Source organism: Chanos chanos, chromosome 1 (assembly GCF_902362185.1).
Source record: "Chanos chanos chromosome 1, fChaCha1.1, whole genome shotgun sequence".
Lineage (NCBI taxonomy): Eukaryota > Metazoa > Chordata > Actinopteri > Gonorynchiformes > Chanidae > Chanos > Chanos chanos.
Genome location: NC_044495.1, coordinates 47602545 through 47618793, shown reverse-complemented (window position 1 = coordinate 47618793; position 16249 = coordinate 47602545). Strand labels below are relative to the sequence as shown.

The 16249-nt window shown below is 43.8% G+C and overlaps 1 protein-coding gene across 1 annotated transcript in view; it reads right to left on the bottom strand.

Moving 5' to 3' along the window:
- The window catches only part of kiaa0825 (KIAA0825 ortholog), a 93168-nt gene that overhangs the window by 75843 nt on the left and 1076 nt on the right, over positions 1-16249 (bottom strand). Inside the window, exons 2-6 of the mRNA XM_030764696.1 lie at positions 11417-11585; positions 9960-10632; positions 2631-2801; positions 729-814; positions 193-417 (exon numbers count right to left, since the gene is read on the bottom strand). Coding sequence (XP_030620556.1) covers positions 193-417; positions 729-814; positions 2631-2801; positions 9960-10632; positions 11417-11585 — 1324 coding nt within the window. The remainder of the gene's footprint in view (positions 1-192; positions 418-728; positions 815-2630; positions 2802-9959; positions 10633-11416; positions 11586-16249) is intronic.

Sequence of the window (16249 nt, the reverse complement as noted above, 5' to 3'; positions counted from 1 at the left end):
CTGTGCCTAACTTCATAGCTCTCTAATATATGACTGGTCACATGCTTAGTTCTCTGGTGGAAACTTTCTGTTTCTTTCTAATTTGTGAAGTTTTGGGGCAAAATGCTTCGTAAGATGAACTTGAGTAAATGTGTGACACCATGCTAGTAACTGTGCTGTGTGTCTGTGTAGCGGAGTGGAGTGTAGGATTGCCTTGACTATTCTTTTTGGGCTGTCCCGCTCGGGACAGGTTGGCTCCGCCCCTTCTCTCTGAGGTACATCAATGCAGGCTAGGTAGGCGGGGTTAGCTGCATGGGACTCCGCCTCCTGCTGTAGGCTCTTTGCGCAGATGTCCTCAAGCACCACACGCAGGCAGTGAGCCATCTGAGGAACTAGGTCTCTGAAGGCCACCCTCCAGTCAAACTCCAGAGACACGGCCTACGCACACACAAAACACACAAACACACACACACACACCAACACAATACACAATTACATTGCTTTTCAAAGATATAGCTCTTCACCTCTGTATATTGCAATGTGAGCTTTTCAGAATGTGTTATTTGCTCTAACAGGCTACAATACTGTAATATTTCAGTACAGACGGATGCTTACGCTATGCACAGACTGGCACAGTAACTTAAATGACTGTACTTTTCTGACCATGAATTCTTTACAAAGACAACATTCTTGTGATAATTAGTTAAAACTACTGTCCGGTCATGTTTCCAAATGCCCTTTGGCTGTACCTCCGTGTTCTGGAGCAGCAGGTTGGGGGTGGACTTGCCGTCGACCGAGGGGACGTCTGTATCCTCCTTGGCCTTTCTCGGGATCCCTGCGGAGAAGTTTAACACAACCTGCTCTTACAGGAATGCAATCTGAACGTTACCGTGGAGAAGTTTAACACAACCTGCTCTTACGGGAATGCAATCTGAACGTTACCGTGGAGAAGTTTAACACAACCTGCTCTTATGGGAATGCTGAAAATTGCTGAAAACTGAACATTACTGTGCATCAGTGGAAACACCAGAGACACGCACTAATAAACAACACAGCAAAGAGAGCTAATCCATAAAGGAGACAATGCACTATCCTTGTTTATTAAATGCATATTAATAATGATTCTGTGTTTAATGGAGAGGAAGCGCTGTTTGTAAGCATATGCCATCACAGTCTGAATCAGTAGCTGAAAACATCAGCCTGTTCAAGGCTAATATCCATGTCCTTTTTTTCTTTTTTTGGGCGTTCTCTTTGTCATACGCCAGCCATTCGCTATGACCTAAAAATGACTCCGTGACTTGGAAAAAAGCTATATACAAAAAAAGGCAATTATGAAAACTGTGAGTGTTGTTAAACTGAATCTGAGGACTTGGAGTTGATTTGAACCCAGATAACTACTGCTGCTACTGCTATAATCCCCTGAGGGCTAAAGAGGAAGGATGAGTGTGTTTATACGTGTGTGTGTGTGTGTGTGTGTGTGTGTGTGTGTGTGTCTAGGAGCAAATTAAAAGTGCATGCATCAAGGCCACATTCTTCTAATCAGACGCTTTCGGATGCCAGACCCAAGGCGAGGCAATTTAGCCGAACAAGCAGCAGAGTTGGGTGGGTTGGGGTTGGGGGGGGGGGGGGGGGGGGGGGGGGTGTGAGGGGGAGGCCGCCCTTGTGTCACTTTTTGACCTTTAAGCCCATCTGATGAATTTCTGGTAATTAAGTCGTTTGATTGCCTGAATTAATGATTTGGATAACTGCCCTTTAAAGGCTGTTTACTTCTCTGTAAATCGAGCCTTTCTGCATGCGTTGTTTTTTAATGTAACCTTTATAGAAATTACTACATGCACCAGTCGCTTTCATTTGAAAACTTGCCACCCTGGGTCTTCAGAAAGAGAGGCAGAGAAGGGGGTAGAGGGAAAAAAAAGAGAGAGAGAGTGAGGGGGAGAGAGGGAGAGAGAGCAGTCAAAGAGCCATAAAATGGTGGAAAAGACTAGGAAAAAATGTGTTATGAAGAGAGCATATGTCTCAGGTCGCCGTGCTGGCCTTCTTGTGCCTGTCGTAGGGAGTTGTTAGCACAAATGCAGCTATTATTGAGCTAAAGGTCACTTTAAAAGTCCTCAGCAGTCACAGACTCTGCACTGCACGACGACAGACAGCGTTAGCGTCCTCTGACCCCACAGTGACCAGTCTCTGACTCAACAGCCAAAACAGTCTTTGTTGCTCTATGGCTGAAGTTGGAGACGTCACTGCAAAACATGCAGCTGGTTTGTCTCGGATGGGGTACATGACAGAAACAAAAATTACATATGTATATGTGTGTGTATATATATATATATATATATATATATATATATATATATATATATATATATATATTTTTTTTTTTCTTTTTTTTTTCCCAGTGTCAGCAAAACAAAGTTTTTCAATGAGTATAAAAACGTTACTTTAAGTTGTAAGATTTTAGTTGATGATACAAAGGTGACAAAAAAAATATTTATAGATTTCATTTACGTTTCAGTCGATTGTACGGAATGTCAATTAAAAGAAATTGCATGAAATAGTTATTGGAGCGCCATCTGTTGTACTGGAGTGGTAGTGCATGAGACTACTCAAAACTGATTCATATCTGACTGACTGCAAACCTGACCACTGGATTGTACCTTTGCCACTGCAAACTGCCTCTCCTGCGCAGTTAAGAAATCCAACCTGGGTTGCCAGATCCTCCACCTTTTGCTCCAGCTCCAGCAGAGCGGTTGCCAGTTGTGTCAGACAGCACAGCTGATGGGAGGTCAGACAGAAGCTTCTCTCTCGCTTGGGCTGCTCTTGAGGGGCTAATGGAAAGAGAGAAAGGGGGGGAAAGGCTGTGTTTGACCAAATGCACAAGACACAGTAAAATGAAACAAACGAAACCCATTTCTGACACTTTTCGTGGCGTTAGAGTACGACAACACCCTCTGCCTGGACTGCTCTGCAGCATTTTTATTTCTCACGACGAACCTGGACAGGATATCTCAAAAAAGATGCTATGGATTTCAAAGCTACTCAAAGGTTCATGAAGCTACTTCAGACACCTGACAAAGATGAGAGAGCATCAATACTCATTCTATACTCAAATTTATGACTCTCAAAAATATACCTCTATGATGTCAGATACATCTTCTCATTATTATATATATTTATAATGTATTCCAGACCAAGTCCTCATAGCTTCACTGTGTTATTGATTCCAGTTTTTGCCGAAGTTCCCCTTAGTTCCCTTATGTGGCCAAACAGTTTCCACACAAACTTTTCTACTCTGCGCTAACCCGCCGATGACCTCCTGCTTGTCTCCAGTATGGCTTTCCCATTTCTGAAGCTGCCAAAGTCTTCACCCGCGGGATGTTCCGCATTAGGCAGGAGAATGGGCCGCGCTAAAAACGCGTCGCCGCCCTTTCCGACACTGCAGCAGATACTGTTGTGTGTCGGTCCCTTAAATGAGTTCCTTCCCCACTGAAAAGGCATTGGGGAGTGGATCAGGAAGGCTTTAACTCAGCTTCTGAAAGCTTCCAGATGATTGAGTACGGGCAGTGAATAAAAAAAAAGAAGAAGAAAGTGTTCAATTATTGCGACATTATTGCCTCTGGATCTTAATGTAATTTTGTCACATTGTTACAGCAGTTCTGACAATATGACAACACTCTTATTCCCTCGTTTCCTGGCTTAATCAGGCATGGATGAGTGGGATGGGGGGGTGGGAGGGATATAAATATCTTTATTTGTGATTTTTTTTTTTCTTTTTCTTTTTCGCTCTTTACATTCGCACATGTCTGTCTGGTTCGATGATTACACTGACACCACGCTGACCCTGGGAGCCGCTTAATAGGCACCTCAGAATAAATTCATGAACTTGCATGCGTGTGTGTGTGTGTGTGTGTGTGTGTTTGAAAGAGAGAGAAAGATTGTGTTTGCTGTGTGTGTGTGTGAGAGAGAAGAAGAGGGGAGGGTGAGAGAGAGAGGAGAGAGAGAGAGAGAGACAGAGAGAGAATATGTGTGTGTGTGTGTGTGTGTGTGTGTGTGTGTGCACGTATAGATGGACAGGTGAGTTTGTACTCTCAGCCCCTCATCATTAATAGGGTCTTGTGGGAGCAGGGGAAAGTTCTGGAAAGCCTGCATGAAAATGACTGTTTCCACAAAAAAAGACTGTGGCATTGCATCAATTCACCACTCATGCATTCTTACACACACACACACACACACACACACACACACACACACGTAGCCACATATTTCATACATTATGCATAGCATATCACATACCGCACATGTAAATGGTTATATAGCACAAGTTATGCGGCACAAATTTACTGCGTGTTCACATATGCCGTATGTTTTTGCCTTTGCCTGTATCTATGATGGAGCGTTCGAAAGCATCAATGTCCAACACAGCGTGTTTACCATAAGCAATCCCTGACAGCCCCATGAAGAATTTATTAAGCTCTCCCTGTATCACACACACACACAATCCCCCAGCCCTCCACCCTGCTGTTCCTTACTATACAAAGATATTCCAACATTTAAAATAATACAAACAAACAAGAGAGAAGAATGGGAAATTCTCCATCATTTGCTGCCATTTCATATTCTCCCCTCGCAACTTTACTGCAAGATATCTGTTCTACAGATATAGCATAGGCACCACAAACATATTATCAACATTATCATATGAGTTATAGCATACATACTTTTAACTTAGATTTTTTTTTCTTTAAAAAAAATCTGTGTGGCTTGTAAACACAGCTTCCACCTCTGTACTTCATGTCTAAGACTGGTCTATCACCTTTGTAGTTTAATGGTCTGCTCTTATTCTAGCCCCTTTATTCCAGCCAGCCAGGTCTTGGCTATTTATTACAGCTACATTATAGGGCTAATCCAGCCTCTCTCATCTCCTAACCATTAGCAGAGCCTTGGAAAGGCAGGCCCGGGCGCTGGTGGCTAAATGGACTTTATTACAATGTGATGGAGCAGGTTGTTGGACGCGATCAGGCGTGTCGTTCGCCGTAAGCCAAGATCACACGGGGACCATTAAAAGGGCATGACTTTTTATATCAGAGAAGAACGCCCACGGAGGGTTCTAGAACCAGAACAAAGGGTTTCTAGAATGTTCAGAGAACCGCAGAATGTTCACCTGTTTTTAAGAGTTCATTTTAGAGAGGGGATTTTGCCTAGAATCCTCCAAGAATGGTGTGCCTATCGAATTGTAAATGGCTTTTTATTAGCATTGAGTAAGTGCCAAGCAAAAACATCTGTTTTTTTTTTTTTTAATCTCGTATTTTTCAAAGTCAAAAGAAGGTAGAGGATTAACCTTGCAGCAGAAGGTGCTGATGTTTCAGTTGATGAACTTCAAAAAAGACATGAATTACTCAGTTTTAAAAGTCTGCTATAATATGATGACAATTTGGTGCCAAACTTTAATCTCTTTACCGTCTCTTGGGGCAAAACAAGAGAGAGGGAGAGTCATTTGAAAAGACATATTGTTTTTCTCTCTCTAAAGGTTCTCTCATGGATTCAGGCTTTCTTAAACAGCCCGTGCGTTATGCTTGCACTGACTGGCATGAAGGAGGCGGAGAAGAGGGGAGGGGGGTGGGTGGGGGTGGGGTGGGGAGGGGAAGGGGGAGAGGGGATGTAGCAGGAGAAAAGAAGACGGGGAGAAAAAAAAAAAAAGAACGTAAGGAGGCAGGGAAATCCCAAAACAGTTGTTATTGATTCCGCTGTTTACGGGCGGATAGTTTAGTGCCGTTTACAAAACAGAACAGATGCAGCCAGTGAGCAAAAAGGTAAACAATTGCTGTGTGGCAGGCTGCCAAATCCCTGGCCTGATGTACTAAACTCACACTGAAGTGCATTTCCCCTTTGGGTTACACTTATTGCCACTTCATTTCCTCTCTGCACTCTGTCTCCCCCTCTCTCCCTCTCTCCCCCTCTCTCTGTCTCTCTCTCTCTCACACACACACACACACACACGCGCGCGCGCACGCACACAGACGCAGACACACACACGCCTGGCTGTGCGTCTCCCCAGCCTTTGCCTGTCTGGTTTGACGCTGTCCTTCAGTGACCCCGGGGCTGGCTCTACCTCGCTGCCCCATTAGTGAAGGGAACTGCATGTGTCTGACATTGCCTTAAAAGCAATTATTACATGCTTTTCTCCAAATGATGCCTCCACTCTTTTGGGAATGGCCAATCAGGACCATAATTTAGCCACTGATTTTATTTCCCCTCTCTTCTCTCTCTCTCTTCTCTCTCTCTCTCTCATTAGATCACTCTGGTTGTACGTGGTAAGTGGGACATGCCAGGGCATGCCTGCCTATCTGCCTGCCCTCTTTCTCTCCCCTCTTTAAAGAGAAAGGTGGAGAGGAGGAAAGACAAAAAAAACAATGAAGAGTCTCCCTGAAATGGAGGGGTAAGGATGGCGTCATGGATCTGAGACAAAGCACTGAAAAAATATCGTTTAAAAACAATAAGAATAAAAAAAATGATCTTTTATCTTTCTGTCAGAAGAGCAGTGGGATTCACCACAGACTGGAAGTGACAGGACAACAAAAGACTATTCGGCCATACACAGGCATGGTCAGACATTACCCACTGTATTGTGGATTCTGGACCTTCTCCCCACAAAACTGGCCTTAGCCCTCTTCTCCTCTCCTACACTAATACCTCTCTGAGGAAAGGTGGCAGGACAAAAGAGTTGGGAAAGCAGGAAACAGTCAGGCAAAAGGAGCTGTGTTGACTGGCATGCAAATATAAAGGAGATTAAATGAACAGTATAAGACAGTGTGGATGTAGCTTCAGGTTTTTTTTTCTCAGTATGTAGGAGTTGTGGTTATAGTATCATCCTCAGTGTGTTGTGTAGGCCAGAGCCTGTCTGCTGGTGCCCTGAAGCCTCTGTAAACCCCATGCTGGCTGAGAGAGGTGGGTGTCCATGTTTAACACACACACACACACACACACACACAACATGTACACATCTGACAAACACACACATGTGTGAATGCAGACATGCATGGCCAAAACATTGCCAGAGGCATCGTTGGACTGGTTCTCAGCTGGGTGTTGAAGACTCTCACAGGGTAGAAAATGGCAACGTTTGATATCTTCATTTAACAGCTTCGGAGAAGACTGACAGACAGAGAGAGGCGTGGCTGAAGGACTTTTGTTTTGCCCTAATTTTTTTTTTGGGGGGGGGGGGGGGGGGGGGTGCTGTTTCATCGTCCTCCTTACAGTGAAGACCATTCTCTTTTGTCATTTTTCTTCTCTTCTCATGGCCTACCTGAATTTGGTTAATCAATTTTCGTCCAAAAGTTCAGTGATCTGCTGAAATGCTAAAACACCAAAAGGAGAACTACACTTGTGAAATCTGATCACAGAATGGTCACAAAACCCCTCTGAAAAACAAGTAAAAGACATGTGACTTCAGTCATTTTTCCTGTCCACCATTTCCCGCGAACAAAAGCCAATAATTGAGCAGAAAGTCCCTTCAGCACAAGACTCTCAACCAGCATGTGAAGGCCCTCCAGTTCATCCCTACAGAGAAAGGGATAAGAAAGAAAAAGACTGAAGAGTCTCCTCCCCTCATTAGCTGTGTATAACACACACACACACACACACACACACACACATATAGAACATACAGAGCTTGGATTAGGGCCAGAGTTTTAGCTTGTGAGAAAAACAAAAAGGAGAAATGCTCCGAACACCATCATTACTCGTATTCAAGGGCCATCACGACAGTCAGCAGCGCAAGTAAACTCTGAGAGCGACATAATTTATTAATATTGAATATTAGTGAAACATTTCTTTGAAGCATTTAGGAAATAAGTGCCTGCGATCTACTTCTCTGTCATTGAGATATTCTGTATGTGAAATGGCTGGTGTAAAAAGCAAAAGAGCCCAAAAAACCCCCCAAAAAAACCAAGTGAGATGTGTACTTTTTTTGGATTACGATAATGAAAACTGAATGCTCCCATGCCGACCATGTCGATTCAATTTCCAGTGGCGAAAAAGGTCAAAAAGTCAAAGAGGTCAATTCAGATTGTAATGTATGTCTTTGCCATATAGACCTGTGAAATATGCATAATAAAAGTAGGCCGATCACAGCCTTTGTTTGAATGTATTACATGCATGTATTATGTGCTTGTTTGTCCACTGGGCAAAGTTATTGATTCAGGGATGCACAGATCACTGCGAGAAACCCTGTTTTTGATACATTTCCTATCTCTCTCTCTCTCTCCTACACACACGCTCACACATACATACATGACCAAATACACACACACACACGCTCGCACATACATTCAAGGCCACACACACACACACGCACATCCATACATGACCACACACAGACACACACACACACACACATACACACACTCATACACACACCTTCAGACAATGAATTCCCTATAGACACAAAAAGGTGTGCTGGTAAGCTGTATAGTCTCCATTGTTCAGGACCAGTCAACCTGTGGGTCAAAGTCCAGAACTCAGTCTCTCAGCCTATTACTTCCAGGAAAAGAGGAGGGACTGGAAAAAAAAGAAGAAAGAGAAATATAGAACAAGGGATTGAAGCAAGAGATGGGAAGGATGTCAACAAAAGGATGAGACTCCCACATCTGTTAGAGGGAACAATGTGTATTCTTCCCTTTCAGATGGAGGGGTTAAGAGAACTGCCACATCCGTGCATGAGAATCTGTTAAATGCTTCAGTGCTTTGACAGCGTGTGTTGCCAGATCCTCAGCTCCCATGGGACCGTCGCTCCACGATGCCTCAGCTTCGAGGCATATACCCCCCCACCCCCACCCCCCACTCCCCACCCCAACTCCCCTTTCCTTTCCACCCCAATCCCTTCACCGACAGATATGGAAAACAAATTTAAAAAAATGAAAGAAGTAAAGAAAGAAAGAAAAAAAGAAAGAAAGAAAGAAAAAGAAGGTAAATAATGACACATCTCAACACAGAGAGGATGGAAGGAAAAACAGGGGGCTGCCTTATTCCACTGTTTGACTTTCCCTCTCTTTTATCGTAGGCATTTTATCATTTGAAAACGACACAAAAAGAAAACAAAAACACATAACTATCGCAGACCTTTATCTGTCGTCCCAGGGAGGGATGAGATTTTTTTGGTAAATTAAGAGCATCTTTTAAATGTTTTTAAATCTTTTAAAACAGAGCATCTGTTTCTTTTTTTTGTTTTGTTTTTGTTTGTTTCGTTTTTGTTTTTGTTTTTTTCCGACCGTCTCATACGACAGGCAGCTGGGATTGCGAGTTCTGTATAAAGCCGTAAAGGACATGTTATACACCCATGCAATAGCATCACTGAATATCGCCTTAGGGAGTCTCATTTTACAGGAGGGCAAACTCAACAGACTGTACCGTTCCAGCAGGATATCACATAACGGGATGTTCTAATAAGTTAAATGCCATTCTCCGCAAAGCTCCAGTGGGATGCCTTATCTCAAACAGTTCATACATTAACTGGCCAATGACATTTAAGGATACTGAGAAAGAAAAAAAAAACTTCTATCCAAACCTGTTACATCTCTCCTCAGTAACATAAAGAGATACAGCTGCTATCTTTGCAGGAGCAGGAAGAGATCCACACTAAACTCATTCATCTAGACTGATGTAGCAGCCATGTTAGCTGGAAACCTGTAAAAGTCCTCCAAATTTGAAAGAAAAGTGAAACACCTTGAATGAGAAAATGAAGTAATTCATGCTTTAACCTATTCATTATTATTAATTCCTTGTAAGCCGAATCTAGGCTGAAAAGAGAGTTGATTCCATTCAAATGAAACAGTTTAATTCACATACAATATTTACTAAAACATTTAAAAATGAAAACATTTAAAATTAATTTGGTGAAACCAGGCAACGTAATCAAGTTAATTACATGAAAAGAGTCATTTTTCCAATGTATGATCTCATGACTAGAGATGACTGGTAAACCCACTAACCTACAGCTGTCTTGCTCTTACTGGAGCTCTTCCCTCCTTTGCCACCGGGTGTAGTATTGTCCTTCAGAGCCATCTCCACCTCTCTCTCCATCAGCAAACCCAGCTCCTGGCTTATGGTGCTCAGGTAAACCTGGTTCAGGAAGGCCAGGATACTATGGGGTTCTGCTACTCCATTGAGAACCTGTAGGTCCTCCTGTATCATGGAACAAAGAGCTGGAGAGGCCTCGCGGAAGCTGAGGGCCAGCCTGTCAAAACCTCTGTCTCTGGCGGAGCTGCAGGACTGGGTGCTTTGCAAGAGGTCCAGTACAGCTCTCCTCTGAAGGTTCTGGTACCTCATCAGCACGTCAGATTCTGGGTAAAGAAAAGACAGTTGCTGGAGGTGCAGGATACGCCGTAGAACACGGTCCCTCTCCGCTTCGTCTTCCTCACGCTCTCTGGGTTTGGCTGCAGTCTGGAGCTTATCCACTAGGTGGCGCCGAAGCAAGACTCGGATGTCATTCCAGACCTCCTGCGCCTCCAGGGCAGAGTCATCTCTTGCTGTGTGAACGGCAGGGCTGGAGCTGGGCGCAGAAGAACTGGAGTTGGGGAAAGTCACTCCACACTGGGAGGAGATGTTCCACAGCAGCTGGAGAACTGCCTCCTCATGACCCTCCGCTGCCTTCAGTACCTGCTGCTGTAAGGCGTGGAGACGGAAAGGACATTATGTTTGATAAAAGTCAACATGTGATTAGATATTAACATAAATATGATGATCTCGGGATGGAGCAGGACTTTATCCTGTTAATGTGTCTCCTTCTGGAATCATCTAACCACTTACAGAACAAAAACATCTAGCATGCTACATCATACTGGGCTTATTATGGTCTATATTCTGATTCCTCTTGGTGGGTACGTACACCTGGTACATACAGACACACTGAACCAATGAGGCCCCTCCTTCAGTCTTTAGGGATCCTATTCTACATATGCGTTACATTTCAATTTCCATTTCACAGCTGATTCAACTAGCAAACATCAGTAAACATGCAACCATCGGACAGGCCCTTGATTAAATGATGAGGATGAGCCATGAGTGGAGCAATCCAAATATACAGCTTGTTCTCTTGGGACTGGGCTGAAAATAACTGGTCTAAACCAGTTCTGACAGGTACGAGTGATGAGTGACTGGCACTGGTGCTGCAGATGAGAAGATGGACCATTACTCAAACTCCAGTGCAAGCTAAATTATGTCATAATATCTAAAGGACAGGATTTAGGGAACAGGACATTCTAAAGTTCCCCAGAAATTCTCAACAACAACACCATAGCAATGGGAGCCAAGGCTTTAACTGATGTCGATGAAACTTAACATTTGTTTGGGTCCCATATAAGGTTTCTACGCTTCCTCCATGTCCTCCTCTTTATTTTCCACCCTTGGCCTAGTTTGACATTCACAGGAAGTCTCCATGCTGTGTTACCAGTTCTCGCAGGAAGTCCAGAAGCTCCTGGTGTCCTACAACAACTGGTTTCAGAGTGGCCAAGTTCCGAGGGCTAAACCACTGCAGGCATTCAGTAGGACTAGGCACACGCTCTCCTGTCCAGGGCTCTCCCATCTTCTCCTGCAGTTCCTTCATGTTCTGTTCAATACTGTGGAGGACAAACACACCCACGCACACACACACACAAACACACGCGCGTGTGCAAACACACTCAATGTCTGCATTCCCATATTCATCCTACTGCCCTGATGGAGACGCATCAACTCTAATGAACACAGACATCAATATATCCTATGTGTGTGTGTGTGTGTGTTATGAGTGGGTATACGATGTGTGTTGTGAGCCGTATGCTGTCAGTACCTGACACAGACTCTCACATCATCACTGAACTACTGGTTTTCTCCATTAGCACTTTGCATCAACAATCCCGTTGCCACTTCAGCTTGATAAATTAGACATGACATTCACTAAGCTCACACACGCAGTCACTCTATGAAAATCAACTCGGCTTTCCTCTGAGACGGGACAAAACTGCCCTGCCTACGACTACATGCCTTCCCCCGAGGACCGTAAAACGTTTTACTGTAAACATTAAGCCTGTGCATATAGACAGATGCCCTCCAATGGGCGTCGTGTTAAATAACATTTAAAACTGACACGTTTTTATTTCAAAGAAAAACGTAAAACGTCGTTAATTTTAACGACTCGTACCCCGTATCTCACTTAAGTCGGTAACACACAAGCGTGATGTGTGATTCCCCCCCCCCCCTCTGTCAGATGTATCAATGCCGGCAGGAAACGTTGACTCTTCTTGTAGTAAACAGAAAATATGTGCCGAGAGAACAAGATGACAGTGACAGCTTGTACAAGAACAGCAGACTCGGGGAGTTTAATGAATAGCCCAAAGCTCGCTGTAAAATCACTACAGCTAACCGAGACTATAAACCACCTGTTTTAGCGACTGAGGATGCAGTCTTTAAGCATTCACAAACAACACAGCCCTCTTTTTTTTTGCCTAATTCATTTCCAGTCGGGTTCTCGTGTATAATACGCCACATGTCTCCTGCTCGGTTTTCTCTGCAAAACTAATTTTGCGTTTGCCTTTCCTGACGAACACAAACGTACAAACAACTTGTCATAGATCGAAACAAAATTTTACATTCATAATGTTTGTTTTGTGTCAGTTTGGAAACAGTCTTAGTAGCTTCAAGAGGAAGTTTAAGTGGGTGTAATCGTGTACCAACTTCGATAAGGCATTGTGGAAAAATCCATTTTCCACAAAAAATTATAATAATAAGAAAATACATTTTTCGTCCAGTAAGGAGATAATAGGAGCTTGTTCTATTTTCTCTCAAACGCATCGTGTCATTATGTTATCCGAAACTTGTCGAAATAATAACTTATTGGACGCGATTTCGGGTTTAAATACCATTAAACAGTTGTTCATAGCAACCGTGCACGGGCCTTGTTCGGAGAGGGAGAGAGGAGCGAGTAAGTCCGTTTAATGTGTCTCATAAAAAAGGGATTTGTGCTTTGCGTCGGCCTGAGCTGGGCCGCTCCCCGGGACTTTACTCAGACAGCAGGACTTAAACGATCCTCCATCTGTGAGTCTGTGCAGCTATAGACATCCCTAATAAAGCCAGTTTCCCTCCAAAACGCACTTTACTTCTCTTGTTTGGACATTTCTCTCTCTCTCTCTCTCTCTCTCTCTCTCTCTCTTTCCCTCTCTGGACATCTCTCTCTCTTTCTTTCTTTCCCTCTCTCACACATACACAAGCACGTGCATACGCATTCACACGTGCACGCACATACACACACTGGCTGATCATAGTAGTGCTGTGGAAGGGGTAAGTCAACCCCTCTGATTGACTAATAACAGTGAAATTCATTGTGGATGTGGGCACTCAGAGGACCTGGCATTACCTGAGGGCACAAAGTGCCAATGATTTTTAACAAATAACAGAGGATGATGTCTGAGAAAGGCCATAATGCAGGGAACTTAAAGGTGTACTAGTGTATAAAATATCCACTTCTTTCTTTCTTTCTTTTTTATCTTTCTCTGCCTATTTCTGTCTGTCTGTTGCTCTCATTCTCCGTTTTGTTAATATCCTTTTTGAAGTGTTGAATCGTTGAAGGATTTGCAGTTTGATTGAAGGGATGTGTGTGTGTGTGTGTGTGTGTGTGTGTGTGTGTGAGAGAGAGAGAGAGAGAGAGAGAGAGACGTGAAGCAGGAGGTCAGTAGTGGTCAGATGGACTACGGGAAAGTCAGTCCTCCCACCCAGAAGCTCAGCCTAACCTCCAACACAAACCTACAGATTAATCAACTCCAAAGGATTAAAACAGACAGATAGAGAAAGAGAGAGAGCATGAGAGAGAGAGAGAGAGTGTGTGTGCATGTGTGAGAAAGAGAGAGAGAAAACAAGACCACTCAACAGCTTTTCACACACACACACACACACACACACACACACCTCAACAGATCAGTCTTTAAGAAACAAACAACAACAAAAAGAGAGATTGGGAGAGAAGTCCAGAGCTAATCAAAAAAGCGAGCGAAAGGAAAGGAAAAAGATGCTTTAAGCCTCCTTCCACACACACTCTCCACATGTCAGTCTTCTGTCCAGAACGGTAATTGTTTTTCAGATCCGAACGGAGGAGCAGACTCGACAGGTCAGGTAAAGTGAAAAAAGGAGAAAAAAAGGCAGAAAAAAAGAAGAGAAAGAGAGAGAGAGAGAGAGAGAGAGAAGAGGAGAAGCAATCTGAAGCTTTTATTAGATATGATGGTACATTTCACAGTTCTATGCCTAACAGAAACCCAATCCTCTGATTAGTCAGTGCTTTGACGTTATCTTAAGTTCCTTGTCAAAATTAATTTAGTGTGGGTGGGCTGGCGGCCTGACGCGCTCCAGGGGAGCGAGGGGGGCGGAAAGAGGGGGGGGGGGGGCAGGAAGAGATCCTTTTCAAATAAGCCTCGGCTTCAGTGAACACCTACAGTATCCAAAGTGCCCAGGAAACAAATCGCCTATCTTAGTTCTATCAGCAAAAAGCCCCCCCTCACAAAAAAAAAAAAAGACCAGGAAGAAACAAGCGAGACTGTGTGAAAGTTGATCCTGCCAAAGTCTTTATCCGAAGTTCAGAATCATTCAGCACCAAGAATAAGGGTTATTTGTCAGGACACACACACACACACACAGACACACACACATGCACGCGCATGACCTGTCTGAGGTATGTGGTTAGATTGTCAGGGTTCTTCTGCTATCCAGAGGGAGCCTTTTCCCGGTTAAGCGAAACCCAGCACTCTGGGCCTGTCCTCCCCCTTGGTCCCCACCTGATACTTCATTAGGAAGGGCTTTCTGCAGGAGGCCCACGTGAGTGTCTGATTTGATGAATCCTAATGGATAACAGTGTTTCAATTTAGGGCCAGCCAAGTTCATCGTCCGCTCACCTTAATCTCCCATGATTAGAGCAGCAGTCCTATAGTCAAATCTCCCACATCTGAAAGCCCAGATCCAATCTGCACAACTGATCCATAAACAGTTGACAATGGCTATCTCAGTTCCTTCAATCGGTTTCTTTCGCTCCGTTTCTTTCGTTTCCTCTCATTTTCAATTTGTCTTTCACCCTCTCACACACTCTCTTTTCAATTCTCTCTCTCTCTCTCTCTCTCTCTCTCTCTCTCACAGACACACACTCTTCCTGCTCTTGGTATTCACCTTTTGTCCCAGACTCTGATGGGTGAATCAGGTAACGGGTGTATTCGTGCGCCCATTCCAGTGAGCCTCTCTCTATGATTGGCATTTTCGGGATCCGAACGTGCCAAGACGAGTTTAAGGCTGACTAATCACCGCAACAGAGCCACTTCCATTTTTTTTCTCTGTCTAGTCCTCTTTCTTTCTTTTCTTACTCTCTCTTTTTTCTTTCTTCCTTTCTTTTCTTTCTTTCCTATTTTTTTACACAATTTCCCATTATCAGAGGTCTCTGTCTCCTGTAATACTTCTCCCATCTTCCATCTCTCCAAGAACACAAAATAACCCTTTAATGCCTCCAAAGCCCCCCAAAATGCCACGTCCTTCAGTAATAATCCTTGAATTACGCACCCAAGGGTTTTCGTTTCAAGATGTGGAGTCTTCAATTATTCCTTTTCCCATTTTGAGAGGGAAGAGGGAGAGAGCAGGGCTGGATAAGAGGTCTTGCGCTAATGGCTGGGGTAAGAGAGAGGTTTTGTTCACACACACGCACACACACATACACACATACACACGCACACGCGCACACACACACACACACACACACACACAAAACACACTTACTGCATCCCTCACAATTCCACACTGTCGCCTTGTGTCCTCCGCACTGCACAAAGGATAAAAGTGTGGCAAAGATAGATTTCTCAGAGCCCAGCCATAAAGGAGAAAGGCACCATTATGGCCATGAGAGCTTCTCTCACTGGAGAGGGGGAGAGGGAGAGAAAGAGAAAAACAGAATAACAAGGAGAAAGAAAGAAAGAAAGAAAGACAGAAAGAAAGAAAGAAAGAAGAGTATGTATGTGTGTGTGTGTGTGTGTGTGTGTGTGTGTTTAAGGGGCTGAAAGAGGGTTACATCTCGTCTTTTGCAAAAGCTATATCGTCCTGCAATAAACCCAGAAGGTGAGATGTTGCAAATGTAAGACAAATGAACCAAGGGAAAGGAGAGACTACATAAGAGTGGCCTTTATACTGGAGACTCCAACGTGTCCTTCAGATGAAAGCAACACAAAACTCACCTGACAACAAAACAGCACTTCAGCCAAATTATGATGAAAATTAGCAC